The 27,333-nt window shown below is 46.2% G+C and overlaps 1 protein-coding gene and 1 pseudogene across 2 annotated transcripts in view; one reads left to right on the top strand and one right to left on the bottom strand.

Moving 5' to 3' along the window:
- plekhm3 (pleckstrin homology domain containing, family M, member 3) overlaps positions 1 to 27,333 on the bottom strand; it is a 181,950-nt gene that overhangs the window by 142,003 nt on the left and 12,614 nt on the right. For both annotated transcript variants that reach the window (XM_072482654.1, XM_072482645.1), the window contains exons 2-3: positions 22,669 to 24,106; positions 7,649 to 8,557 (exon numbers count right to left, since the gene is read on the bottom strand). In XM_072482654.1, coding sequence (XP_072338755.1) covers positions 7,649 to 8,557; positions 22,669 to 23,251 — 1,492 coding nt within the window. In that variant the 5' untranslated portion in view covers positions 23,252 to 24,106. The remainder of the gene's footprint in view (positions 1 to 7,648; positions 8,558 to 22,668; positions 24,107 to 27,333) is intronic.
- Positions 24,279 to 25,462, top strand: LOC140407133 (small nuclear ribonucleoprotein Sm D2 pseudogene; annotated as a pseudogene).

Below are 27,333 nucleotides of genomic sequence, written 5' to 3'. Positions count from 1 at the left end.
ATGTTCCAGAAACATACCTCTTCATTGACTTTGTCTATATATATGTTTCTGGAACATACCTCTTCATTCACCTGAGGAAGGAATAGTCCTCTGAAAGCTAGTGATTTGAAACAAACCTGTTGGACTTTAACCTGGTGTTATCAGTAATCAGGGTTATGGAACCAAGGTGGTATTTGGAGTGAGGTGCAGATCGGTCGTGATCTAACTGAATAGTGGAACAGACTCGATGAGCTGAATGGCCACATGTTCCCATTAGCCACTGGATGGTATGGTTAATAAATTAAAAGAGGAGCGGCACATGGCACCGTGGTTAACACAGCCTACGGCGCTGAGGGTCCGGATTTGAATCCCAGCCCTGGGTCACTGTCCGTGTGGAGTTTGCACATTCACCCCCACAACCCAAAGATGTACAGGTTAGGTGGACTGGCCATGATAAATTGCCCCCGAATTGGGAAAAAAAATAATTGGGTACTTTAAATTTATTTTAAAACATTTTTTAAATAAATAAATTAAAAGAACAGCGACTCAGCCATTGAAGCAAACCAGTCTGCTTTGTTCAGTAAACGCGTACACACACGTTAGCTTAATGCGTCCGTTGCTTGCGAAATGCGGTTGCCAGTAGCCCCTCACTTCTCCTCCCCAAGTCCTGACAGGCCAATTCAACTGACAAAAAAAAAGCAAAAAACACACCAGCCAGCCCACATCCTGCCACTCTCCACGCCTAATAGCATTTAAACGTCAACCAATTAGTTTCCAGGGACAGGCCCACACATCTTGTATTACAATTTAAATCGCCTTTACTAAATAAATAACACAGGCCCTGAGGTGCCGTTGCTGGGATTATATGTATTTAAAAAACAAAAGCTTCACCATCCATTGGCTAGGTCGGACCTTGCAGAGCGAGACAGGGTTATTACTGTAGCTTTAATGGTCTTTCTAGCACTTTCTTTTAATTTCCGCACTGTCGCTGCCACTTTCTGGCCTCAATTTGTCAAGGCGAACAATGCAGGATTTGTTTGGTCAGTAAGGTCTCAATTAGACATGGCTTTTGGCGTATTATTCACCATTCAGGCAAGGTACAATGGGAGTAATTACTGGAATCTGGACCAAGGGGCTGAGGAATTTGCTGTTAAAAGAAAACTTGTTTTTTTTTCCCCTCTCTTTTCTCCACCCCCCCACCCCAAAAAAATATCCCACACAACGTAACTGGCTGCCTCCTCGCTTAATCCATTGACAATAGCGACAGGCTGTTCTTGTCCATCGCTGTGAATTCAAGTGATAAATAGACATGGGGGTGTGCTGGGTGGATTCAGCCCATGACCTCAGGTCACTGGAGCTGCGATTACCTGCCTGAGTTCAGTCAGCTGTGTGAAAGTACAGAATGCGTGAGTGCTGCAAAGGAAAAATTGAACACAAGGAAGAAAGGCTCGACTATCGTGAGTCCATCTTTGAGTGATCAACTGATTAGCTGTGAAACACCAGTTCCTCCGGTCTGAACTGTAACTCGCTGCATCGAGTGGCTGATGCAGTCTACAGGCTCTGCATCACAAAACGTAGAAACATAGAATCCCTGCTGTGCAGAAGGAACCATTCGGCCCATTGAGTCTGCATCGACCCTCCGAAAGAGCACCCTACCGTGGCCCATTCTCCCCACCCTATGCCCGTAACTCCACTAACCGTTGGACACTATGGATCAATTTTATCATGGCCAATCCACCTAACCCACACATATCTGGACTGTGGGAAGAAACCGGAGTAACAGGAGAAAACCCCCGCAGACATGGGGAGAAAGTGCAAGCTCCACACAGACAGTCACCCACGGTTGGAATCAACCCTGGGTCCCTGGCGTTGTGAGGCAGCAGTGCTGACCACTGTGCTGCCCATGGAGAAATTGCAGCAGAGTTTATGAATAATACAATTCCATAAGAATGGATTTCTTTCCACAGTCCACTACACTTTATTTTTGGTCCATTTATACTCCATAAGATGCTAATGCTGGGTAGGAATAAGACTACTCTTCCTTCTACTTTCATGCCCCCTGCACCGAGATTCCTGACTCAGCTGTGCAACGCCAGTTAAGTACATCAACCTTGGTAGCACTCTTGCCTCTGGAGTCAGAGTTCAAGTCCCACTCTGCAGACGTGAGCATCCAGGCTGACACTTCCAGTGCAGCACACAGTGAGTTCCGCATGGTCTGTGGTGCCACCTTTCACACGAGTTGTTAAAGACCCTCAAGCGGGACACAAGGTTCCCACAGCATTAGTTGAAAAGAAGAAAATGGAATTCTCTGTCCGCCTGGGTCAATAGCCACCGCCTAAAAAACATTATCTGGTTATCAAGCTGCCTGTTGTGGGAGCTTGCTGTGCAATTTGTCTGCCACATTTCTAACACTGCACAGTGACTACCTTTCAAACATATTTAACTGGCTGAGAGATGTTTTGGTTCCAAGGCTGTGAAAGATGTAATATAAATACTTAGTGCTTCACTTCTTTAAAAAAAAACAGGTAGCAGTGATTGGAAATCCTGTGTTTTGAAAATAGTTTTAGAAGCCTGAAGATATCCTGCTCAGTGTACTTTTTACAAGAATCCACAATTCAGGTGTAACAAAGTGTAACAAAGCGAGCAGCGACATTCTCTCCCAACATGGAACCTGAAGTCCTGCCTCTCTAGAGCAGCCCCTGCTGTACTAGACCAGTATTGCTGAAGTACACACCAACCAGCCTCACGCACAAAATGAGTAGGAATCACAAATTGATGCTGGATTTGGATTAAGACTGCTCAACCTCGAGGGCTGCACAGTGGCGCTGTGGTTAGCACTGCTGCCTCATGGCGCCGAGGACCCAGATTTGATCCCGGCTCTGGGTCACTGTCCGTGTGGAGTTTGCACATTCTCCCCGTGTTTGTGTGGGTTTCGCCCCCACAACCCAAAGATGTGCAGGCTAGGTGGATTGACCACACTAAATTGCCCCTTAATTGGGAAAAATGAATTGGGTACTCTAAATTTTTTAAAATGATAATAAATAAATAAAAAAGACTGCCCAGCCTCAGTTCACACAGGATCCTCACAGAAATTGACAGAGACTTGGAGCCAGGGTTGGATTTGAATCCTTGCCCTAAAGGTAAGACACGAGCATTTAACTTATTTGGCAATAATTTCACCTCACCAATTAAAGTGATTCTAAGTAATGAAATGTAAAAAGAAAAGGCAATTGGAACGGTCTTCATTATAATAATTTAACAAACACTGGTGAAAATAGTAGTTATTGTTGCTGACCTATGTCACCAAAAAATGTTTCGAAACCTAGCGGGCAGGTCATTGAATCATAGAATCCCTACAGTGCAGAAGGAGGTCATTCGGTCCATCGAGTCTGCAACGACCATTTGAAAAAGCACCCTACCTAGGCCCACCCCCCTGCAATCCCATAACCCCACCGAACCTTTGCACATTAAGGGGCAATTTAGTATGGACCTTCACCCTAACCTGCACATTTTAGACTGTGGGAGGAAACCGGAGATCCCGGAGGAAACCCACGCAGATACGGGGAGAAAGTGCAAACTCCACACAGACAGACAATCACCCAAGGCTGGAACTGAACCCTTGTCCCTGGCGCTGAGAGGCAGCAGTGCTAACCACTGTGCTACCCTAGTGGAGGCAGGTTAAATGTCCCAATGAGCACTCACTGCAGTCAACAGGCAGTGTGGGGCTTGTGATTCAATTAGACCCTAAGGATTAGATTATGATTCTGTGGAATCCTGGGTGAGCCACTCAGGGCAAAACCACGAGGGGGGATAAGGCCTTCAGCGCGAGTGTACGGGAGGAGGGGGGAGGGGGGTAAGACCCTCATGACAGGCCCACAAGGGGAGGGGGTAAGACCCTCAGGGCGAGTCCACAAGGGTAGGGTAAGACCCTCAGGAGGCTCATGAGGGGCGGGAGGTGGGGAAAGACCCTCAAGGTGAGCCCATGAGGTGGGGGGGGGGGGAAGACTCTGATGGCAAGCCCAAGAGGGAGGGGGTAAGACCCTCAGAGCGAGTCCACAAGGATAGGGCAAGACCCTCGGGGGGCCCACGAGGGGCGGGAAAGATCCTCAAGGTGAGCCCATGAGGTTGGGCGGGGGGGGGGGGGGGGGGGAGAACCCTCAGGGCGAGTCCACATGGGGGTGGCAAGAGAAGACCCTCAAGGCAAGCCCACAAGAGAGGGTGGGGGGTAAGACCCTAAGGGCGAGCCCAGAAAAAAAAAAAAGGGGGGGGGGGGAGAGAAAGGGTAAGACACCCAGGTGAGCCCATGAGGGGCAGGGTGTGGGAAAGACCCTCAAGGTGAGCCCAAGAGGTTGGAGGGGGGAGTGGGAAAGGCTCTCAGGGTAATTCTACAATGGGTGTGGCAAGAGAAGACCCTCAGGGCAAGCCCACAAGGGGTGGTGGTGGTATAAGGCGAGCGCACGGGGGGGGGGGGGGGGGGGAGAGACCCCAAGGACGAGCTCACTGGGAGGGGGCAGGCGGAGGGGGTGTGTGAGACCCTCAGGCTAAGCCCACCTGGGGGTGAGGGGGATAAGACTCTTAGGCTAAGCACGGGGAGGGGTGGGTGGTTGGTAGGTAAGGCACCAAGAGCGGTCAGAATTCTCCCATCAGAATTCCCTCTTTGGCAATAATTTCACCTCACCAATTAAAGTGATTCTAAGTAATGAAATGTAAAAAGAAAAGGCAATTGGAACGGTCTTCATTATAATAATTTAACAAACACGGGTGAAAATAGTCTTGCCCAGATATAATTCACCATCAAGAGAGCAGATTTAAGAGGTTATCCCCTCGGAGAGGAAAGATTGGAGGGGCTCGGTGGCACTGTGGTTAGCACTGCGGCCTCACGGCTCCAAGGACCCGGATTCGATCCTGGCCCCAGGTCACTGTCCGTGTGGAATTTGCACATTCTGTCCGTATCTGCATGGGTCTCAGCCCCACAACCCAAATATATGCAGAGTAGGTGAATTGGCCACGCTAAATTGCCCCTTAATTGGAAACAAAATTTAATTTTGTACTCTGAATTTTTTTTTTCCCAAACAGGAAAGTTTGGCTGTGACAGGGTTGTTTGTTTCCTCTGGAACAGGGAGGGTAGAGGGAGACTTAATTGAAGCATATTAATAATGAAGAGTCTAGATAGAGTGGACAGGAATATCCTATTCCCCATGGTTGAGGGGATATAGATTCCAGGGAACATAGATTCAAGGTAGAAGGCTGAGAGCAAACTGTTACACCCAGAGGGTGGTAGGGATCTGGAACTCACTCCCTGAAAGGCTGATCGAAGCAAAATCCTTCAAGATGTTTTAAAAATTACACGTAAAACTGATTGGGATATGGATTAAGAGCTGGAAAGTGGGATTAGACGAGATGACACTTGTAAACTGATGAGCTCAATGGGCCTCCTTCTGTGCTGTAAACAGTTCTAAATATTCAGTCAGATATCAGTTATACGATTGGGTGGCAACATGTTCTTAAATGAACTTGTATTCATGCTGTTACCATTTGTAATGCATGTCAATGCATCCATTTGCAACAGTACGCAATGTGCAAATGTAACTTTGCTCCTGTATGTGGCAGTGTCAGGCATTTTGTGCTGAGCAAATATTTTCTCGCCCTTTCCAATCCCTTCACATCAGGGGTGTGTAGATTAAGATACGGGGACTGAGCGTGGACCTGGGTAGATGCTCTTTCGGAGGGTCGGTGCAGACTAAAAAAATGTTTTAAAAGGGCAGCACGGTTGCACATTGATTAGAGATGCTGCCTCACAGCGCCAGGGAGCCAGGTTCAATTCCGGCTTTGAGGTGACGGTCTGTGTGGAGTCTGCATGTTCTCCCAGTATCTGTGTGGGTTTCCTCCAGGTGCTCCAGTTTCCTCCCACAGTCCAAAGATGTGCAGGTTAGGTAGACTGGCCATGCTAAATTGCCGCTTAGTGTCCAAAGATGTGCAGGTTGGGTGAGGTTATGGGCATAGGACAGGGGAGTGGACCTAGGTAGGGCGCTCTTTCAGAGAGTCGGTGAAGACTGCACTATAGGGATACTATGGATCGGTCTTAAAATACTGTGCTCCGAATTGTACACAACACTCCAGCTGAGGCGAAAGAAAGGTTCACCATAACCTCCTTGCTTCTGTACTCTATGGCCCAATTTTAAAAACCCAGGATCAGAGGTGAAAGTTATGCTATGGTTATGTAATCATCTGGTTAGACCTCATTTAGAGTATTTCATTCAGTTTTTTTAAAATTCGTTCTTGGGATGTGGGTGTCGCTGGCTGGGTCAGCATTTATTGCTCATCCCTAACTGCCCTTGAACTGAGTGGTTTGCTAGGCCATTTCAGATAGTGGGGCAGTTAAGAGTCAACTGCATTGTTGTGTGCATCTGGAGTCACATGTAGGCCAGACCAGGTAAAGACAGAAAATTTCCTTCCCTGAAGGACATCAGTGAACCAGATTTGGTGGTGGTGGTGGTGGTGGGTTTAAAACGACAATGGTTTCACAGTCATCATTAGACTTTTAATTCCAGAGTTTTATTGAATTAAAATTTCACCATCTGCTGTGGTGGGATTTGAACCTGGGACGCCAGAGCTTTACCATGGGTCACAGGGTTACTAGTCCAGTGACAATACCACTATGCCATTGTCTCTCAACAAACCACAGAAAGGATATATTGAACTTGGGAGAGCGCGCAGTACAGGATCATCAGAATGATAGTTGGGATAATTGGGTTAGAGTACAAAATAAAAGTTGCAGAAACTAGGTTTGTATTCGCACAAGTGCAGTTGACCAATCTGAATGTTTATGATGATGAAAGGGTTTGATAGAGCCCATGAGAAGAAGCTATTTCCTATGGTGGGGAATTCCAGAATAAAGAGAATTAACCTTAAAATTAGAACCTTACTGGTCAGGGGTAGTTTCCAATACAAAAGGGGAGTGGAAATCTGTAACATTCTCCCTCAAAAACTGCCGAGGCTGGGGGCTCCTTTCATTGGATATTTGTTGCCCATCCCGAACTGTGCTCAAGAAGGCGATGGTGAGCCTGCTGCAGTCTAGAGGAAATTGAAAACTCAGACTGACAGATTTTTGGCGGAGAAGGGTATTAAGGAATGTGGAACCAAGGCGGGTAAATCGAGGGGAGATGCAGATCAGCCATGATCTAACAGAATGGCAGAACTGACTTGAGGGACTGAAAGGCCTATTCACTTAAGCCTTGCTTCCTTTCTTTTTTTAATTTTTTAAAGATAAATTTAGAGTACCCAATTCATTTTCTCCAATTAAAAGGGCAATTTAGCGTGGGCAATTTAGCGTGGCCAATCCACCTACCCTGCACATCTTTGAGTTGTGGGGGTGAGACCCACGCAGACACGGGGAGAATGTGCAAACTCCACACGGACAGTGACCCAGAGCCGGGATCGAACCTGGGACCTCGGCGCCATGAGGCAGCTGTGTTAACGACTGAGCCACCGTGCTTCTTTTCTTAGTAGCTGCACTGGCGGTAGTCTGAACCAGATCCCTCCTGAGCAAATTCTGGAAAAAAAACAAGTGCCAGAAGTTCTACCTTCCCTGTGGAAACAAGATTCTCAGTGTCAATAGGATTGAGCCCCTGGGCACATTTCTTATTTAGTAAAGGATGTAAACATTCACCTGCACACCTGAAGCTCTGAGCCGTGAGCCCCTTCTCCACCGCGATGACCGTCAGGAGACTGAGAAAGCTGCTGGTCACTGAGTACCGCTTATTCCTCTGTGTGCCCACACCACTGGAGTCCATGCCTTTTGTCATCAGATCTCGCGAGAAGCACTCCGAACTATCGGCCGCCCATCTGGAGTTAATCACAGCTTTGATTGCCTCTGTCCATTCTTGGGCCTCCCGTTGGGTGTCCGCCATGAGAATGAGAACTTCTTCTGGAAAAGTCAGCTTAAGGCGGGGAGCTGAATCCACCGGTGCTTCAGTGTGAACGCTGAGGCATAGACTAATCCTGTAAGTTGCCAACGGCCCTGCTTGTAAATCATTGGTTTGAAAGTATTTGAATTGGCTTTGGCTAAGGACAAAGGTGTATGAGTTCCAGTTGTTCGGAGGCATCAACATGTGAAGTATTCCAATCCGTACTGCGCCTTCTGTGCACAAGTGGCGAGTCCTGGGCTGGTTGGCCTCCACTTGGCAAGTCCCAGGAGGCCAATCAGGAGGTGGTGGACTACGGGTCCCGTTTGGCAGGCCCAAAGGCTGTGTCAGGCGCAGGGCATGCATTTGTGCCAGGAGGTCCTGCCTCCATTCTTCAGCCTCCCGCTGGGATCGGGCTTGCAGTTGGAGCCAGGCACCATCGGGGAAGAGGAACTCTAGGACGCGGTCACCATGGCTGGCTGACATGGTGATGCTTTGGCAGCGGCTCAGGTAGTATACATTGCAGAGGTGGCAGTCATCTCCAGTTCTTGCGCTGTACAGGCACAGTTCACGGGAACAAAGCTCAACGTAGCACTCTTTCCATGGGCTAGCATGATCCTGCCTTCTGGCCAGGCTCCCTTTCTTTATGACATCTTGTCCAAGGGGCTGAGGATCTGCAGGATGGGAGACAGAAATATTTGTGCCTTGATTATCCATACCTTTTGTCACCTCCAGACTCAACTATCCCAACAGTTTCCTGATGAGCCTCCCTTCATCCACCCTCTGTAAACCTGAGCTCATCCGGAACTTTGCTGTTCACATTCTAACTCGCACCAAGATCCATTCACCCATCACACTTGTGCTAGCTGAACTATATTCGCTCCCAGTCAGCCGCATCTCAAATTTAAAATTTCCACCCATTTTTAAATCCCTTCATGGCCTCGCTCCTCCTTTTCTCTATAAACAGTACTACAATCCTTCAAAATCTCTGCAGTGCCTTGAATCTCTGGTCTCTTGCCAATTTTCATCATCCACAAAAGGTGGCTGTGCCTTTAGCCTCCCAAAACCTCTCATTTTTGAAAACATTCCTTAAAATCTACCTTTGACCAAGCTTTTGGTCACCTGATCCAATATCGGCTTCTCCGGATCCATGTCAAAATATGCCTAACTACGCTCCTGTGAAGAACCTTAGGATGTTTTACTATGTTCTATATGGGCACTATATGAATGCTAAATTGTTGTTGCTTTTACAAACTGCAAAAATCTGAGGGCTGCTTCATGAGATAGCAGATTCTGGCAATTTATTTTTGAACGCAAATCCTATATTGGTGGAGTTGAGGAAGATGCTCGCACAGTTGATAAGAACAGATTTGTCTGTTGCAGCACCCTGTTTTGAGCACTCCAAATCTCACAAGAGCATCTCCTGCTACTTCACTGTGACATTTCCATTCCAGCTATAACTATGGTCTTTCCAAAGCTGCTCATCTATCACCAAACGAGGGGGTGGTTCCATGTAGCAAGTTAACGTCCCCAGGCAACAGAGTCGAACCTGGGACATAAACGACAACTGGGAGAGAACAAGAGACTTTCAGCCGGAGTGAGTTGCATTCAAATTCGTACCTGACAGTCAAAAAGATCAATATTCACTGTTCTAACTTCTCACACTGCTCTCCCTCTCTCTCTTTTCCACCCCTCCCACCCCACTACCCCAGAGATATATTGGTTTTCTTCTAAATTTATTTCCTCCTCCCTTGACAGCGATGTGACTCATTGGTAGCACCTTCACCCGAGTCAGAAGAGGTTGTGGGTTTAATTATCACTCTGGAAATCTGAACACAAAATCTGAATGCAATTAGTTCAATGCGGCACTGAAGGAGTGCTGCACCGTCCGAAGACTGTCGTCTTTTGAACGAGACCTTAAACCAAGGGCTTGGCTTCCAAATCTAATCTAAAAAGGATTCCAGAGGCTATTGAAGAGGAGCAGGGTTGTTCCCTGGTGTCCTGTTAATATTTATCCCTAAACCAACGTATTATCAGATTATCTGGTCATTTATCTCATTGCTGATCACGGACTTGGTGTCTCCAAATTGGCCACCGTATTTCCAACATTATAATAGTGATTACACTTTAAAAATATTTAACTGGCTGTAAAGTAGGTGGGGTTTGATAGGGTAAATGTAGAGAAAATGTTTCCAGTTTTGGTAGAGTTCAAAACAAAGGTAGCCCTAATGAGCTTCTTCACCCAGAGAGTGGCTAGACTGGAACTCGCTGTGAAGTGGTTGAGGCAAATAAAAATCCATTTAAGGGGTAGCAAGATAAACGGAAGGGACAAAGCAATAGAAGGAGCTGCAGATGATGTAGTCAGAGGAGTCTCGTGTGGCACATAAATGCCAAAAAAACGGGTGGGCTGAATGATTTGTGCTGTTCACTTTATGCGTGGAGTGTCATGTGAGAGTACCTTTAAGAAATGTGTTTACTACTGCAGTGATGTCAGAGAGTGGGTGGAGCTGAACTATCTGTCAGCTTTTTACTTTCGTTTTAGGCTGTTTGATGCAGGGTGTGTTTTAGTTTCATTTTCAGAGCTGGAAGCTGCAGTCACAGCCAGAAGGTGCATGAGTCTCTCTCTCTGTAATACAAAGACTGTAAATCGATCCTTTGGTGATTTAAAACGGATAATTACTCTCAATAGTGACTTTAACCTGATATGCTTCTGTTTTAAAGGTTTTTAAAAAAAAAGTCTTCTGGATGTTAAAAGGAAAGCTTAAAGGATTACTTAGTGTTGTATTCTTTGGGGGTTATATTTGAATTGATGGTTGCTAAGATGTTCACTGTTTGTTTTAAAAAGGTTAACTTGAGGTAATAGAATAAACATTATTTTGCTTTAAAAAATACTTTTCCATTTCTGCTGTACCACACCTGTAGAGTGGGCCATGTACAATCTATTAAAAGTTGTGGGTCAGGTGAACTCCATAATACACTTTGGGGTTCTCTCTGGCTCATAACAGGAGGCAATTCTGAGATTGCAAAATGCACCACATTACTGCAAGTTCTTTCTTTAGTGTTGAGTAGGCTTCAGTTGTATGAGGACCAATCTCCCTTTGATGCTTTGCTTAACTGTTCATGTGTCAGTTGAGGCAGTGGGAGTTACATTTGCCACATGGGTGGACTGGGCTTCTCTACCACAGCACAAGAGTGCTAGCAGCCTCAGGTCACTGATCACACAGCAAGATTTCACTGTCGAGATTTTCTCCCTGACCGTATTTCCCCAATTTATATATTTTTTAATAAGGTCACCAATCCAGTTAAACAATAGTGATTGTATAACCAAATCATTGGCACAGAAGGTCATTTAGCCCATTGTGTCTGCACTGTCTCTTTGAACAAGAGACAGTGCAGACACTTAGGTGAACAGATCAGCATATGGGGAAATGGAGAAAGGGGTTAGGGGCTGAGACTGGGATAAGACAGACCCCGGCAGAGCTCAATCCCAACGCCTCCCCCTCTCCACTACCCCAAAAAGAATCCCTACGCCATAGTCCCAGTGCTAACCATTGCACCACATGCCGCCCCGAGTTTTCAATTTCTTACCAGTGTTCAAACCCCTCCATGGTCTCATAACCTTCTCACCTCGGTGATGTTTCCCACCCTCGCAACTCTGCGGCACGCTCCTCCAACGCTGGCCTCATTGTGCATCCCTGATTTCACCTGTCCCACCACTGGTGGCTGTGCCTTCAGTTGTGAAGACCCCAAGCTCTGGAATTCCCTCTCTCAACCGCGCCACTTCCCTTACTTTGAAAAGCTCCTTATAACCTACCTTTTTCAACAGGCTACCAGTCACTTGTCCCAACATCTCTTTTTTTAGGCTCGGTTTCAATTAAAACTCTCCCGTAAAAGCACCTTGGAATATTTTACTACATTAAAGGTGATGCATAACTACCTGTTGTTGGAAAAGCTAATTTCCATTTTTTTTGCAACTGTTAATTCTTTGTAATAAAAGCTCCTGCTGGCAATATGCTTCTTACAAATGATAAGACAGCTAAAAATTGCTTTCCTTTTATGCTGTGGACATGGAGACGACTCTCAGCTTCTTGTACTGTAAGTGAGAGCTCCTGCCATTCATTAGTATTTCGCATCCTTAAAAACCATTACATTCAGCAGACATACTAATCCGCTATTTGCTGGATAATAGATGTAGGTTTTATCACTGCACTTTTCTTTTTAATCCAATAATGCAAATGATCTTATTTTCAGTCTCTGGTGCTTTTAGTTTGGCTGCAGATGACAGTGGCCCATTTTCCTCCTCCTCCTCGACTTGAAAAGACATTTCAAGGATCTGTGATCACCAACATATCTCTCTCACTCACTTCATCGCTCTCTCTCGCTCTCGTTTCATCTCTCTCTCTCTCCCTCCCCCTTACTCTCTTTCCCCTTCACTGAGGGAGAGAAAGCTAGAAAAATATTTCCCCTATTAGAACAGTTCAGACCTCATGGATCTGGGAGGATGCATTCAATTGTCTTATGCTCAATGAGACAGATAACTGTTCATTTCTTTATTTTCCTAAATTTAGAGTACCCAATTCATTTTTTCCAATTAAGGGGGCAATTTAGCGTGGCCAATCTGCCTCGCCTGCACATCTTTCGGTTGTGGGGGCGAAACCCATGCAAACACGAAGAGAATTTGCAAACTCCACACGGACAGAGAACCAGGACCGGGATCGAACCTGGGACCTCGGTGCCGTGAGGCAGCAGTGCTAATTACTGTGCTACTGTGCCACCCATGGTTTGCAGATGGCTGCAGAAGGACTCAGACAGGCTCGGCAAGTGGGCAAAGAATACAATGTGGAAAAATGTGAGGTCATGCACTTTGGTAGGAGAAAGAGAGGCACAGACTATTTTCTAAATGGGGAAAGGCTTCGGACATCTGAAGCACAAAGGAGTCCTAGTTCAGGATTCTTGGTTAACGTGCAGGTTCAGTTGGCAGTTAGGAAGCCAAATGCAATGTTATGAAATGAAATGAAAATCGCTTATTGTCACAAGTAGGCTTCAATGAAGTTACTGTGAAAAGCCCCTAGTTGCCACATTCCGGCACCTGTTCGGGGAGGCTGGTACGGGAATTGAACCGTGCTGCTGGCCTGCTTTAAAAGCCAGCGATTTAGCCCAGTGTGCTAAACCAGCCCCTTATTAGCATTCATTTCAAGAGGGCGAGAATACAACAGCAGGGATGTACTGCTGAGGTTGATCCCATTTGGAATATTGTGAGCAGTTTTAGGCCCCGTATGAAAGAAAGGGTGTGCAGGTCTAGGAGGGTATCCAGACGAGATTCACAAGGGTTTCTCATATGAGGTGTGGTTGAGGACTCTGGGTCTGGGGGTGGGGGGGGGGGGTTAATCATTGAAATGTACAGAATACTGACAGGCCTAGATAGAGAAATAATAATAATCACTTTTTGTCACAATTAGGCTTCAATGAAGTTACTGTGAAAAGTCCCGGGAGGCCGGTACGGGAATTGAACCCACGCTGCTGGTCTTGTTCTGCATTACAAGCCAGCTGTTTGGCCCACAGTGCTAAACCAGCCCTTGACATAGAGTGGACATAGAGATAATGTTTCGACCAGTAGGAGAGACTAGAACCCGAGGCCACAGCCTCAGACTGAAAGGACGGTCCTTTAAAACTGAGGAGGAGAATTTCTTCAGTTAGAGGATGGTGAATCTGTGGAACTCATTGCCAGAGGAGGCTGCGGAGGCCAAATCACGGAGCGTCTTTAAGACAGAGATAGATATATCTTGATTAATAAGGGGATCAGGGATACAGGGAGAAGGCAAGAGACTGGGGATGAGAAACATATCCACCATGATCGAATGGTGGAGCAGACTCGGTGGGCTGAATGGCCTAATTCTGCTCCTATGTCTTATGGTCATATGGAATCTCACAACCCATTTTTCTCTCCAAATGATTTTTATTGCAGCATTAAAATAACAAAACAAATTTGAATAAAGTCAGGAAAAGCTCGTGAGCAAGGTATACAAACATACAAAGAACAATACAGCACAGGAATAGGCCCTTTGGCCCTCCAAGTCTGTACTGGTCATGATACCACCCTTGGCCAAATCCCTCAGCACTTCAGAGTGTCATATCCCTCTAAACCCATCCTTTCCATGCATTTGTGGAGATGCCTTTTGAATGCTGTTAATGTATCTGCATCCACAACCTCACCTGGCAACGCGTTCCAGGCACTCATCACCCTCTGTGTAAAAAAACATGCCTCGCACATCTCCTCTAAACTTTGCCCCATGGACCTTAAGCCTATGTCCCCTAGTGACTGCCCATCCACTCTATCCATGCCTCTCAATCTATCAGACCTCTATCACGTCACCCCTCACCCTCCATCGTTCTAATGAAAACAGTCCCGAGTCTATTCAGCCTCTCTGCAGAGCTAACACCCTCAGACCAGGCAACATCCTGACAAACCTCCTTCGCACCCTCTCCAAAGCCTCCACATCCTTCTGGTAGTGTGGCGACCAGAATTGTGCACAACATTCCAAGAGCGGCCTTATCAAGGTTCTATACAACTGTAGCATGACTTGCCAGTTTTTATACTCGATGCCCTGTCCAATGAAGGCAAGCATTCCCTATGCTTTCTTTACTACCTTGTTCACTTGAAATGAAATGAAATGAAAAAAATATGAAAATCGCTTATTGTCACAAGTAGGCTTCAAATGAAGTTACTGTGAAAAGCCCCTAGTCGCCACATTCCGGCGCCTGGTCAGGAAGGCTGTTACGGGAATTGAACAGTGCTGCTGGCCTGCCTTGGTCTGCTTTCAAAGCCAACGATTTAGCCCTGTGCTAAACAGCCCCTATGTTCCCACTTTAAAAGATCTGTGGACCTGTATGCCCAGATCTCTCTGACTTTCTATATTCTGAAGAGTTTTGCCATTTACTGTATATTTCCCCTCTTATGTTAGACCTACCAAAATGCATTACCTCACATTTGTCCGGATCAAACTCCATGCCATTTCTCTGCAAAAGTCTCCAACCTATCCATATCCTGCTGTATCCACTACACTATCTGCCACCCCAGTAATCTTGGCGTCACCCGCAAACTTACTAATCAGACCAGCTATATTTCCTCCAAATCGTTTATGTATACTACAAACAACAGAGGCCCCAGCACAGATCCCTGTGGAACACCACTAGTCACAACTTTCCATTCAGAAAAACACCTTTCTACTGCTACTCTTTGCCTTCTGTGACCGAGCCAGTTCTGTATCCATCTTGCCACCTCACCTGTGATCCCATATGACTTCATCTGTTGTACCAGTCTGCCATGAGGCACCTTGCCAAAGGCTTTTCTGAAGTCCATGTAAACAACATCCACCATATCAATCCCCATATCAATCATCTTTGTCTCCTCCACAAAAAACTTGATCAAGTTAGTGAGGCACGACCTCCCCTTCACAAAACCATGCTATCTATCACTGATGAGTCCATTTGTTTCCAAATGGGTATAATTCCTGCCCTGAGAATTCTCTCCAATTATTAACTATTACTGACGGGAGGCTCACCGGTCTCTGGCTTCCAGGATTATCCCTGCTATCTTTCTTGAACAGCGGTACCACATTAGCTATTCTCCATTCCTCTGGGATCTAACCTGTAGCCAATGAGGATTCAAAGATGTCAGTCAAGGCCCCAGCAATTTCCTCCTGTGCTTCCCTCAGTATTCTGGGGTAAATCCCATCTGGCACAGGAGCTTTATAAAACTAACATATAAAAGGGGAGCATGGTAGCATAGTGGTTAGCACAGTTGCTTCACAGTTCCAGGATCCAGGTGCGATTCCCTGCTTGGGTCACTGCCTGTGCGCGGAGTCTGCACGTTCTCCCAGTGTCTGCGTGGGTTTTCCCCGGGTGCTCCGGTTGCCTCCCACTGTCCAAAGATGTGCAGGTTAGGTGGATTGACCATTCTAAATTGGCCTTAGTGTCCAAAAAGGTTAGGTGGGGTTACGGAGATAGGGTGGAGGCGTGGAGCTTGGGGCTTAAGTAGGGTGTTCTTTCCAAGGTCCATTGCAGACTCGATGGGCTGAATGACCTCCTTCTGCACTGTAAATTCTATGAAAACCGACAGGCAGATTGCACCCCACTCATGGTGGCGGGGGCATAATGAGCAGACATCTTCAGTCTAATGACAGTGGGGGAGTTGGGGAAGGTGGTGTTGAGGTGGAGCTGGGTGTCATATGTACATGAAAACTAATGTAATGCCTTTGAATGGTATCGCCAAGGGCAGCATGTAGATGGAAAATAGGAAGAGGTCAAGGATTGACAGTTGGCAAACACCAGAGGTAACAGTGCTTGCGAAAGAAGAGAAGCCACTGCATGTGCTTCTTTAGCTACGATCAGATAGATAAGAATGGAACTACGTGAAAGCAGTCCCACCCAGCTGGACGACAGCGGAGAGGCGTGATGTATTTCAAAATGGCTCCTGTGCAGTCAGCTCCCGAGGAGACCCTCTATCTGCAGTCATCTGTCGTCATCATTTGCTTTTTCTACCCTCTGAATCCTCACTTCGGCTGATTATGTTCTCCTGATTCTAACGGTGGGTGTATCATGACCCAAATTCAAAGTTAACATTAGTTTAAACAGCCTCTTGTCTGATGGTTCAAAGTCCATACCTTACCATAATGGGAGTTATTTTGAGCCCGAGATCACAGAGAGCCAGGGGTGGGGGGCGGAATCGGCCTTGTCGGCTCTCATCACACTCCGCCCCGCCAGGCCAGGCCGACGTCATAAACCCCGCCCATTCATTTTTGTTTTATCAGAGTGCCTGAAAATCTGGACTATAAACTCGGTTGTACAGCTGCACACCGGGTTTCAGTCAGAGCCTGACACATTGAAGAAACATGGGAAAATTCCATCCAATATATTGAATGATCCATTTCAAGTCCCGTTCCAATATGACGGGAAACAATAGTCATGAGAACAGTCCAGTGACACTGGAGTTATTTCAACTGGAGCAGAAAACGTCAAGATTGAACTGAGAATTTAAAAATGATGATGAATTTTGATTTAAAAAAAAGACTTGCATTTATGTAGGACCTTTCATGACCTCAGGATGTCCCAACATGCTTTATAACCAATGAAATACCTTTCAAGCGTAGTCCCCATTATAAATGAAGAAAGTACAGCAGTCAATTGTGGACAGCAAGATCCCACAAACAGCATGGGATTCTGGGATTGAGGGATAAGAATTGGCCAGGACAGTGGTGTGGACTCCACTCAACTTATTAGAAATAGTGGCATTAAATCTTTTACATCTATCCGAGGGGGCAAACTGGGCCTCAGTTTAATGCCTTATCCGAAAAATGGCATCTTCTGACCGTGCAGCACTTTCCCAGTACCGTACGAGTGTTGGCCAGGAGGATGTGCGTAAATCTCTGGAGTGGAGCTTGAACCCACAACCTACTGATTCAGATGTGAGAATACTGCCACTCAGTCATGGCATAATGGAAACAGCATTTCCTCTGTTTGGGGAGGGTCAATGATGAAGGGTCTGCCTGCTCTGAGGCACGAGTTGGCCGTGACAGATTGGGGAGAGTTACTTAAAGGGATGACAGTGGAAAGGCAATGGCAAACATTCAAGGAATACATTGGGGAACTGCAGCAACTGTTCATTCCTGTCTGGCACAAAAGCAAAACGGGTAAGAGGGCCAATCCATGGCTTACAAAGGAAATTAGAAATAGTATCCCATCCAAGGAAGATGCACACAGATTGGCCAAGAAAAATAATAGGTCTGAGGATTGGGAGCAGTTTAGAATTCAGCAAAGAAGGACCAAGGGATTTATAAGAAGGGGAAAATACAGTACGAACGTAAGCTTGCAGGGAACATAAAGACTGACACTAAAGAGTTTCTATAGATATGTGAAGAGAAAGAGATTGGTGAAGACAAATGTAGCCCCCCTACAGACAGAAACAGGGGAATGCATAATAAGGGACAAAGAAATGGCTGAGCAATTGAATACATACTTTGGCTCTATCTTCACAAAAGAGGACACAAATCAGATACCAGAAATGCTGGGAAATGCAGGGTTTAGTGAGGGGGAAGGACGGAGGGAGATCAATATTAGTAGAGAAATAGTGCTTGGAAAATTGATGGGATTGAAGGCGGATAATTCCCAGGGCCTGAGAATCTGCATCCCAGAATGCTTAAGGAGGTGGCTCTGGAAATAGTGGATGCATTGATGGTCATCTTCCGGGATTCTATAGACTCTGGAACTGTCCCTGCAGAGTGGAGGGTAGCTGAAGTCACTCCAATATTCAAAAAGGGAGGTAGAGAGAAAACAGGGAATTATAGACCAGTAAGCCTAACATCAGTAGTGGGGAAAATTCTTGAATCCATTATCAAGGTCTTTATAGCAGAACATTTAGAAAGCAGTGGCAGGATCAGTCAGAGTCAGCATGGATTTATGAAGGGGAAATCATGCTTGACAAATCTGTTGGAATTCTTTGAAGATGTAACCAGTACAGCTGACAAGGGAGAGCCAGTCGATGTGGTATACTTGGACTTTCAGAAGGCATTTGACAAAGTCCTGCATAAGAGATTATTGTGCAAAATTAAAGTGCATGGGATTGGGGGAAGTGTATTGAGGTGGATATAAAACTGTTGTCAGAGAGGAAACGCAGAGTAAATAATGGGTCCTTTTCAAATTGGCAGGCAATAACTAGTGGGGTGCCACAGGGACCAGTGCTGGGTCCCCAGGTATCCACAATATATATTAATGATTTGGATGAGGGAACAAAATGTAACATCTCAAAGTTTGCAGATGATACCAAGTTGGGTGGGAGGGTGAACTGTGATGAGGATGCAGAGATCCTACAGCATGATCTGGACAGGTTGAGCGAGTGGGCAAATCAGTGGCAGATGCAGTATGATTTGGATAAGTGTGAGGTTATTCACTTTGGAAGCAAAAACAGGAAGGCAGATTACTACCTGAATGGTTGTAAATTGGAGGGGAGTGTGCAGCGGGACCTGGGTGTCCTTGTGCACCAGTCGCTGAAGATAAGCATACAGGTACAGCAAGCAATAAAGAAGGTTAATGGTATGTTGGCCTTCATTGCGAGAGGTTTTGAGGACAGGAGCAGGGATGTCTTGCTGCAATTATGCAGGGCCTTGGTGAGGCCACACCTTGAATATTGTGTGCAGTTCTGGTCTCCTATTCTGGGGAAGGAAGTTCTTGCTCTCGAGGGAGTGTAGCGAAGTTTTACCAGACTGATTCCAGGGATGGCGGGACTGTCATACGAGGGGAGATTTACTAGGTTAGAATTGTTCTCGCTGGAGTTCAGATGAATTTTTAAAAAAAAAATTTTTTAGAATACCCAATTCAGTTTTTCCAATTAAGGGGCAATTTAGCGTGGTCAATTGACCTACCCTGCACATCTTTGGGTTGTGGGGGCAAAACTCACGCAAACATGGGGAGAATGTGCAAACTCTACATGGACAGTGACTCAGGGCCGGGATCAAACCTGGGACCTCTGCGCCGTGAGGCAACAGTGCTAACCGCTGCGTATCCGTGCTGCCACTGGAGTTCAGAAGAATGAGGGAGGATCTCATTGAGACTTATAAAATTCTAACAGGACTAGAGAGGGAAGATGCAGGGAAGATATTCCTAATGGTGGGTGCGTCCAGAACCAGGGGTCACAGTCTGAGGATTCAGGATAAACCATTTCGGAGAGAAATGAGGAGATATTTCTTCACCCAAATAGTGGTGAGCCTGTGGAATTCATTACCACAGGAAGTCGTTGATGTTAAAATATTGAATATATTCAAGAGGCGACTAGATATAGCACTTGGGGTGAATGGGGTCAAAGGCTGTGGGCAGAAAGCAGGATTAGGCTATTGCGTTGGATGATCAGCCATGATCGTGATAAATGACGGAGCAAGCGCAAAGGGCCAAAAGACCTCCTCCTGCTCCCATCTTCTCTGTATCTATTATCTATAACTCTCCTTTTTCTAAATTGCAAAATTCTTAGGTCATTTCAGTCTTCCATATTTATCCGAAAACGATGGCCCACTTGTCCTTCCAGGACACTGGCACATTCCCATGACACCCAACTGTACCCTCTTTAGGAATGTTTTAGCTAATTATAAACAATTCCTGTTGTTCTTCTTCAATTTAATCCATCGCTCCAGAAGACACCAGACCATGTTGGGCCAACAGGTGCCATCGATACCTTGTAAACCTTTCACAGGCTACTCACCATGGAAGTCCCGGGGAGGCTGATTTCCCCCTCTCTTGCCCAGTATTATCAAGGTTTGTAATCATGCTTTTGCAGGAATGAACTATTCTAGGCACATATCTTACAGCATCCGGAACCATACCTCAGTATAAACCACCATCAGTACAGCAGAAAGCTGACTGGAAATGTAAACAAGAGATAAGAGTTGGGAGATTGTTATCAGAGGGTGAGCCTACATACAATTCAATCAATCAATGTCGAGTCTCTGTTTGGTAATGTAAAGAGTTTTCTTCCCTTGCCTCACAAGGAAGTCCTGAGTGCAGGACTCCTGCTATTTAACGGTAGTAAATTACAAAATAGAACTCAGGGGAGATGGTGGAGCAGTGATAAATGTCACCGGACTAATAGTCTAGAGTACAGGCTGTTAGAATTCATAGAATTTACAGTGCAGAAGGAGGCCATTCGGCCCATCGAGTCTGCACCGGCTCTTTGAAAGAGCACTCTACCCAAGCCCACATCTCCACCCTATCCCCATAACTCAGTAACCCCACCCAACACCAAGGGCAATTTTGAACACTAAGGGCAATTTAGCATGGCCAATCCACCTAACCTGCACATCTTTGGACTGTGGGAGGAAACCGGAGCACCCGGAGGAAACCCACGCACACACTGGGAGAACGTGCAGACTCCGCACAGACAGTAGACCAAGCCTGGGAATCGAACCTGGGACCCTGGAGCTGTGAAGCAATTGTGCTAACCACCATGCTACCCCGCTAGGAACATGGGTTTGATCCCACCATGGAATTTATATTCAATTAATAAAATCCAAAATTAAAAGCTAGTCTCAGTAATGGGGACCATGAAACCATCGTTGTGAAAACCCATTGTGTTCACAAATGTCCCCTCAGGTACGGAATCTGCTGTCCTTACTTCGTCTAGCCTACATGTGATTCCAAACCCAGAGCAATTTTTGACTCTTTTTTAAAATATAAATTTAGAGTACCCAATTATTTTATTCCAATTAAGGGACAATTTAGCGTGGCCAATCAACCTACTCTGCAAATCTTTGTATTGTGGGGGTGAGACCCACACAATGAGGTTGATTCTTAACTGCCCCGAAAAAGGGGCGGCATGGTGGCGCAGTGGTTAGCACTGCTGCCTATGGCACTAAGGGCCCAGGTTTGATCCCGGCCCTGGGTCACCGTCCATGTGGAGCTTGCACATTCTCCCTGTGCCTGCATGGGTTTCACCCCTACAACCCAAAGATGTGCATGGTAGGTGGATTGACCACACTAAATTGCCCCGTAATTGGTAAAAAAACAAATGGGTATTCTAAAGTTAATTTTAAAAACTGCCCCCTGAAATGGCACTCAGTTCAAGGACAGTTCAGTATGGATGACTAACAACCTTGCCAGTGATGCCCACATCCCATGAAAGAATAAAGAAAATATCTAGGAACAGGGGGTCAGTCAACCCCGCTAGCCTCTTCCACCGTTCAATTAGTCCCTGGCTGATCTTAACTCCATTTACTCACCTTGTTTCTGCAATCCTTTAAAAAAAAATAAAAAAATTTTGAGTACCCAATTCATTTTTTCCAATTAAGGAGCAATTTAGAGTGGCCAATCCACTTAGCCTGCACATCTTTGGGTTGTGGGGGCGAAACCCACGCAGACACGGGGAGAATGTGCAAACTCCACACGGACAGTGACCCAGAGCCGAGATCGAACCTGGGACCTTGGCGCCGTGAGGCAGCAGCGCTAACTCACTTCTGCAGTCCTTAATACCTCACCTAACAAAAATCTATCAGTCTCAGTTCTGAAATTTGAGTAGTGGTCTGTGCGGTGTTTGCACGTTCTCCCTGTGTCTGTTTTAAGGTTGAACTGGACTCCCCGACCAGAGGTAAATGGAGAGAAACTATCAAGTAATTTATCAATGAGCTCACTCTTTAAACTTCTATACTCAAGGAAATACAAATCCAATCTATGCAACCTGCCCACATAATTAAATCTTTTTAACCCTGGCATAATTCTGGTGAATCTCCACTGCATCCCCTCCAACGCCAATATATTCTTCCTGAGATGCCCAGAACTGAACCCAGTACCCCAGATGTAGTATAACCACAACTTTATTCACAATAATAATAATCTTTATTGTGACAAGCAGCTTACATTAACAATAAAGTTACTGTGAAAATCCCCTAGTCGCCACATTCCGGCAACAGGTACACAGAGGGAGAATTCAGAATGTCCAAATTACCTAACAGCACGTCTTTCGGGACTTGTGGGAGGCACCCGAAGGAAACCTACGCAGATACAGGGAGAACGTGCAGACTCCGCCCAGACAGTGACCCAGCCGGGAATCGAACCTGGGACCCTAGTGCTGTGAAGCAACAGTGCTAACCATTGTGCTGCCGTGCCACCCATATAACTTACAATCCTTAGCATTACAGTCCACTCAAGACAAAGGCTAACATTCCATGAGACTTCAGACCTGCAGTATGACAATCATTTTGTGCAGTTGACAAGACGTTATACCAACTGCAATATGCGTGGCACTTACCTTCTTGGCTTTGAGTGGCCATTGCAAAGTTTCCACCTTTGGTAAATGAGGATGAGAACGAGACGCTGGAAGGAGGTAACTCCGAATCCAGTGGACAGCAGGCTGGCACCGGCCCAGAGTGCGACTGGCAGTGAGATGGAACAACGTCGGATTGCGAACGACAGAGCAGTGGCCGGTTGGGCGATCGATCCTCAGCCAGATTGCCCCTCCTGGTGTGAGCCGTGCCGTAAATGTTTGAGATGAAGCGCTCAGTGTCCATACCATCAGCCCACTGCTGTGTCGGTCCGTTGGCCATTCTAACTGGTTTGCTGGTGGGTGCATTCTTCCGGATTTCCATTTGCTTTGCAGACTCCGATTTGCTCATTTTCTGAGGTGCACCTCTGCTGCTATTTCGCTTGTCTGACCTCTCACCCCTCGCATTGAGGACTTCATGCCCAATGATCACTGGGACCTCCTGGATGCCAAATACCTCCCGTTTTGGGAGATCCTCACGTCCTATCTGGTCATCAATGCCACTGAACAGAAAGAACTCCTCAGTAGCCTCCAAAGCAGGGCTGATATCATCTGCTTCCAGTGCCTCCATTGACAGTTGTTTTAAAGTCTGGGCTGAGTTACCAACGATTAAGTGATGAGTCCAAATAGTTTGATCAAAAGGGCAGTAAAATCAACTCTCAGGTGTCCAGCAGCTCTGCTCCTTTTAAAAGGTTTCTTGAACATCAACGAGAGTCCTATTCTTCTAAACTGCTGCAACAAGCCAGTTTTATTACTAATGGATACTGCACCTGATCCTTACATCTGACACCATACAGTCCTTAAAAGAATGGTGAAGGGGGTGTGCCAATTTGGCAGTTCAAGCCGACTCAAAGGAAGACAGGGAGTGGTTCATTTACTCTGTTTATAAGATCTATAATTGGACACAGTGCAAAGACTACAAAAATGCTGAGGAAAGCAACTAAAAATATACATCTAAAATTCTGACACAAAAACAAAATATTCTTATTGCCAAGTAAAAGAGTTCATGTCTTCACTTCAACTGTAGGCCTCTAACATGCTATGAAAGCAAAGCCATGTGGATGGACTGGTATGGTCCGTGAGACAATGACGAAACTGGAATTCTTCAGTCTTTTCACTTCAGGAATCTTGCAATATGTCAACAAGCCACAATAGTGTCGAGTGATAGGAGTGCATAGAGGTGCTTTTAGCTCAGCACTCCATGTCGACAAAGCAAAGTGCCTGCATCGTGCAGTAAGCACCACACCTGCCCCAGGGAAAATGAGTGTAGATTGACAGTTTACAATCAATTAGAACACTTCTGGGCTGCCACATATGGGTTGTGTTTCTTGAGAGTTTAGCACGGAGTCCTCCACAAAAGCACGCTATGTCCATTGTTCAATTCTGTCCATGTTGAGAGTTGGATACAGGCAGAACAGGTCAACCCCTGAGGGGAGAAGGAGAGAACAGGTAACTTTCATTCTGTGCTTGCCACATTAAAGATGATCAGTTTTTAATTGATAAAGATGCAGGGTTAAGCTGTAACATCAATGTTAAGAACATTATTTCACACTTGTCCAATCACAGATAATTCAGATGGTTTATATATGGATTAATAGATGGCTACAAACAGGAATATAATCAAGGAGATTCAGGTAATTTATATATAATCTGAGCGGGAGGGAATGGATCAAGAGCAGAAGGGACAACAGGGTGTAGGGTGAATATGAACGAGAGCACTCAGCCAGCATGCAAAGACTAAACGTGGTCGATCGGAGGCTGAGGCCGACAAACAGACATCAGGCAGCACAAGTCTGCTGAACAAGCCCAAGAGCGAGATGACTCTCCAGAAGCTTCAGAAGACAAAGGAGCAAGAGTTTTTTTTAATATATAAATATAAAGCATCCAATTCTTTTTTTCCAATTAAGGGGCAATTTAGTGTGGCCAATTCACCTACCCTGCACATCTTTAGGCTGTGGGGGTAAGACACATGCAGACACTGGGAGAATGTCAACACAGGCAGTGACCCAGGGTCAGGATTGAACCGGGATCCTCAGCGCCGTGAGGCACCAATGCACCACCGTGCCACTAGAGGAGGAAGAGTTTAACACAGGATCTCCGTTCTAGGATGGCACGGTGGCACAGTGGTTAGCACTGTTGCCTACGACGCTGATGGCCCGGATTCGATCCCGAAGTTTGCACATTCTCCCCGTGTCTGCGTGGGTTTCATCCCCAACCCAAAGATGTGCAGGTTAGATGGATTGGCCACAAAATTGCCCCTTAATTGGAAAAAAAAGAATTGGGTACTCTAAATTTAAAAAAAAAAGGATCTGGTTTAGCACAGGGCTAAATAGCTGGCTTTTAAAGCAGACCAAGGCAGGCCAGCAGCATGGTTCAATTCCCGTACAAGCCTCCCCGAACAGGCACCGGAATGTGGCGACTAGGGGCTTTTCACAGTAACTTCATTTGAAGCCTACTTGTGACAATAAGCAATTTTCATTTCATTTCATTTCTCATTTCTCCCTTCTGACCCAGGCCGTCAAAAACAATACGCAGCAACTGGCGTAAAAACAAGCTGCTCTCCAGAATCAAGGTCTTCGACAGATATTGCAACATGGGTGTTAGAAAACGTCAAAGAGATGTGGACCAAACTGCCCAAGAGTGGGAAAGCCAAGAAGAAGTCAAACCAGTCAACAGGGACCAATGCATCTCGAAGATGTTCCTCCAATGGGACTCTGATTGTTGTCTCAGAAGCCCATTAAATACTTGCAAAAGAAATGGCCGTTTCTGTGAGCAATTGTAACTTGGAGTCGAAAAGAAAATTTGGAACTAAAAACTAAAATCAGTTATTTTTTGGTTTCTGATGTCACTTTGTCAGGAATACATTTTTGATAATCGATTGAATTTATTTTATAGTAAAATTGATTTTGATGTACAAAACTTTTTAAATAGATTTTTTAAAAATAAATTATTTCAGCTGCCCACTCTGCTATTGCAGAAAGAGCCCAAGGCTTGGGATCTTTCGCATATCGCCCCCAAGTACACAACCCAACCCTATCCTGAGAAAGACTCACTGACTGCCAGAAATCTATCAGGAGCTGTGCCAATGCTACATACTTGTCCCATCGCAGTTTAGACAGGATGTTCCTGCTGCAACAGGGCAATCGCAAGTGGGCATCAATTCATTGATAACACACAAGGACATTAAAGGCAAAGAATATTTGGGAAATGGTTTAAGGTACACTCTAATACAAACATTCGCGCCCTCCGCCATCAATACACAGAGTCTGTCATGTGTACCATGTACAAGGTGCACTACTGCATCTTGCCAAAGTTTCTTTAACAGCATCTTCCCACTCTGTGAACTCTCAATGCCGAGAAGAATATGGGCAACAGATACATGAGAACATTACCACCTGCAAGTTCACCATCCTGACTTGGAAATATATCGCCGATTCCTGGAAATCCCTCCCGAACAGCACTGTGGATGCACCTACCACATGGACTGCAGCGGCTCAAGGCTGTAGCTCATACCGCCTTCTCGAGGGGCTAGACTAGCCAGCCCCGCCCATGCCCCGAAAATGAATTAAAAGGTAAAGCACCTCTGCTTCTTTTGAATTGTATCTATTTTGATGATGAAAAACTCTTCCAGGTTGGGCAGCACGGTGGTGCAGTGGTTAGCACTGCTGCCTCACCGTGCTGAGGACCTAGATTCGATCCCGGCCTCGGGTCACTGTCCGTGTGGAGTTTGCACATTCTCCACACGGAGGTTGGCTTGCAGGTTGGGTGGGCTGCAGTTCAAGAGGTGGGGTTGAGCTTCAGATAATTAGGTATCCAGGTGGCGCAAGGATGGGCTCAGCTGCATAAATTGAACTTGGCACAGTTGGTGGAACAGATGAGGGGGTGATTTCAAGAGGTGGGATGTGCTGCTACTGTCGCTGGCGGGGCAGGAGCAGACAGTGAAAACGATGGTACTGCCGAGGCTCTTATTTATCTTTCAGAACCTCCAAATCTTCGTCCCCAAATCATTCTTTAAGGAAGTCAATACTTTGATCTCGGGGTTTGTGTGGGCAGGGAAAACCGCACGTTTTAAGAAGGTGCTGTTGGGGGGGGGGGGTTGGCCTTGCCAAACATAATGAATTATAATTGGGCAGCAAACATTGCTATGGTGAGTAAGTGGGTAGTGGGGTCAGCGCGGGGGCAGATGGAGGCGGTCTCTTGCTGGGGTACAAGTTTAGGGGCATTGTTGATGGCACCTCAGCCATTCTCGCCGGCCAGGTACTCCACGAGCCCAGTGGTGGCGGCGGCAGCATCTGAGGTTGGAAGGTGCCTCGGTGCGGGCCTCGATAGGGGAAGTCAAACGGAAATGGGAGAAGGAACAGAGTGGGGGGGGGGGGGGGGGGGGGGGGGAGATGGAGGGCTGGTTGTGGGAGGAGACTCGGAGGACAGTGAATGCGTCCTCATCGAGTGCAAGGCTCAGCCTTATCCAGTTTACGGTAGTTCACAGGGAGCATGTGACAGTGGCTAGGATGAGTAGGTTCTTTGAGGGGATAGAGGACAGGTATGGGTGGTACGCGGGACGCCTGCGAATCATGTTTACATGTTTGGGCATATGCTAAACTGAAGGGGTTCTGGCAGGGGTTCGCGGACGTAATGTCCGAGGTGTTGAGGGCA

This window comes from Scyliorhinus torazame, chromosome 2 (assembly GCF_047496885.1).
Source record: "Scyliorhinus torazame isolate Kashiwa2021f chromosome 2, sScyTor2.1, whole genome shotgun sequence".
NCBI classification, from domain to species: domain Eukaryota; kingdom Metazoa; phylum Chordata; class Chondrichthyes; order Carcharhiniformes; family Scyliorhinidae; genus Scyliorhinus; species Scyliorhinus torazame.
Note: the sequence above shows the minus strand (reverse complement) of the source record. Positions and strands in the feature narration are given on the sequence as shown.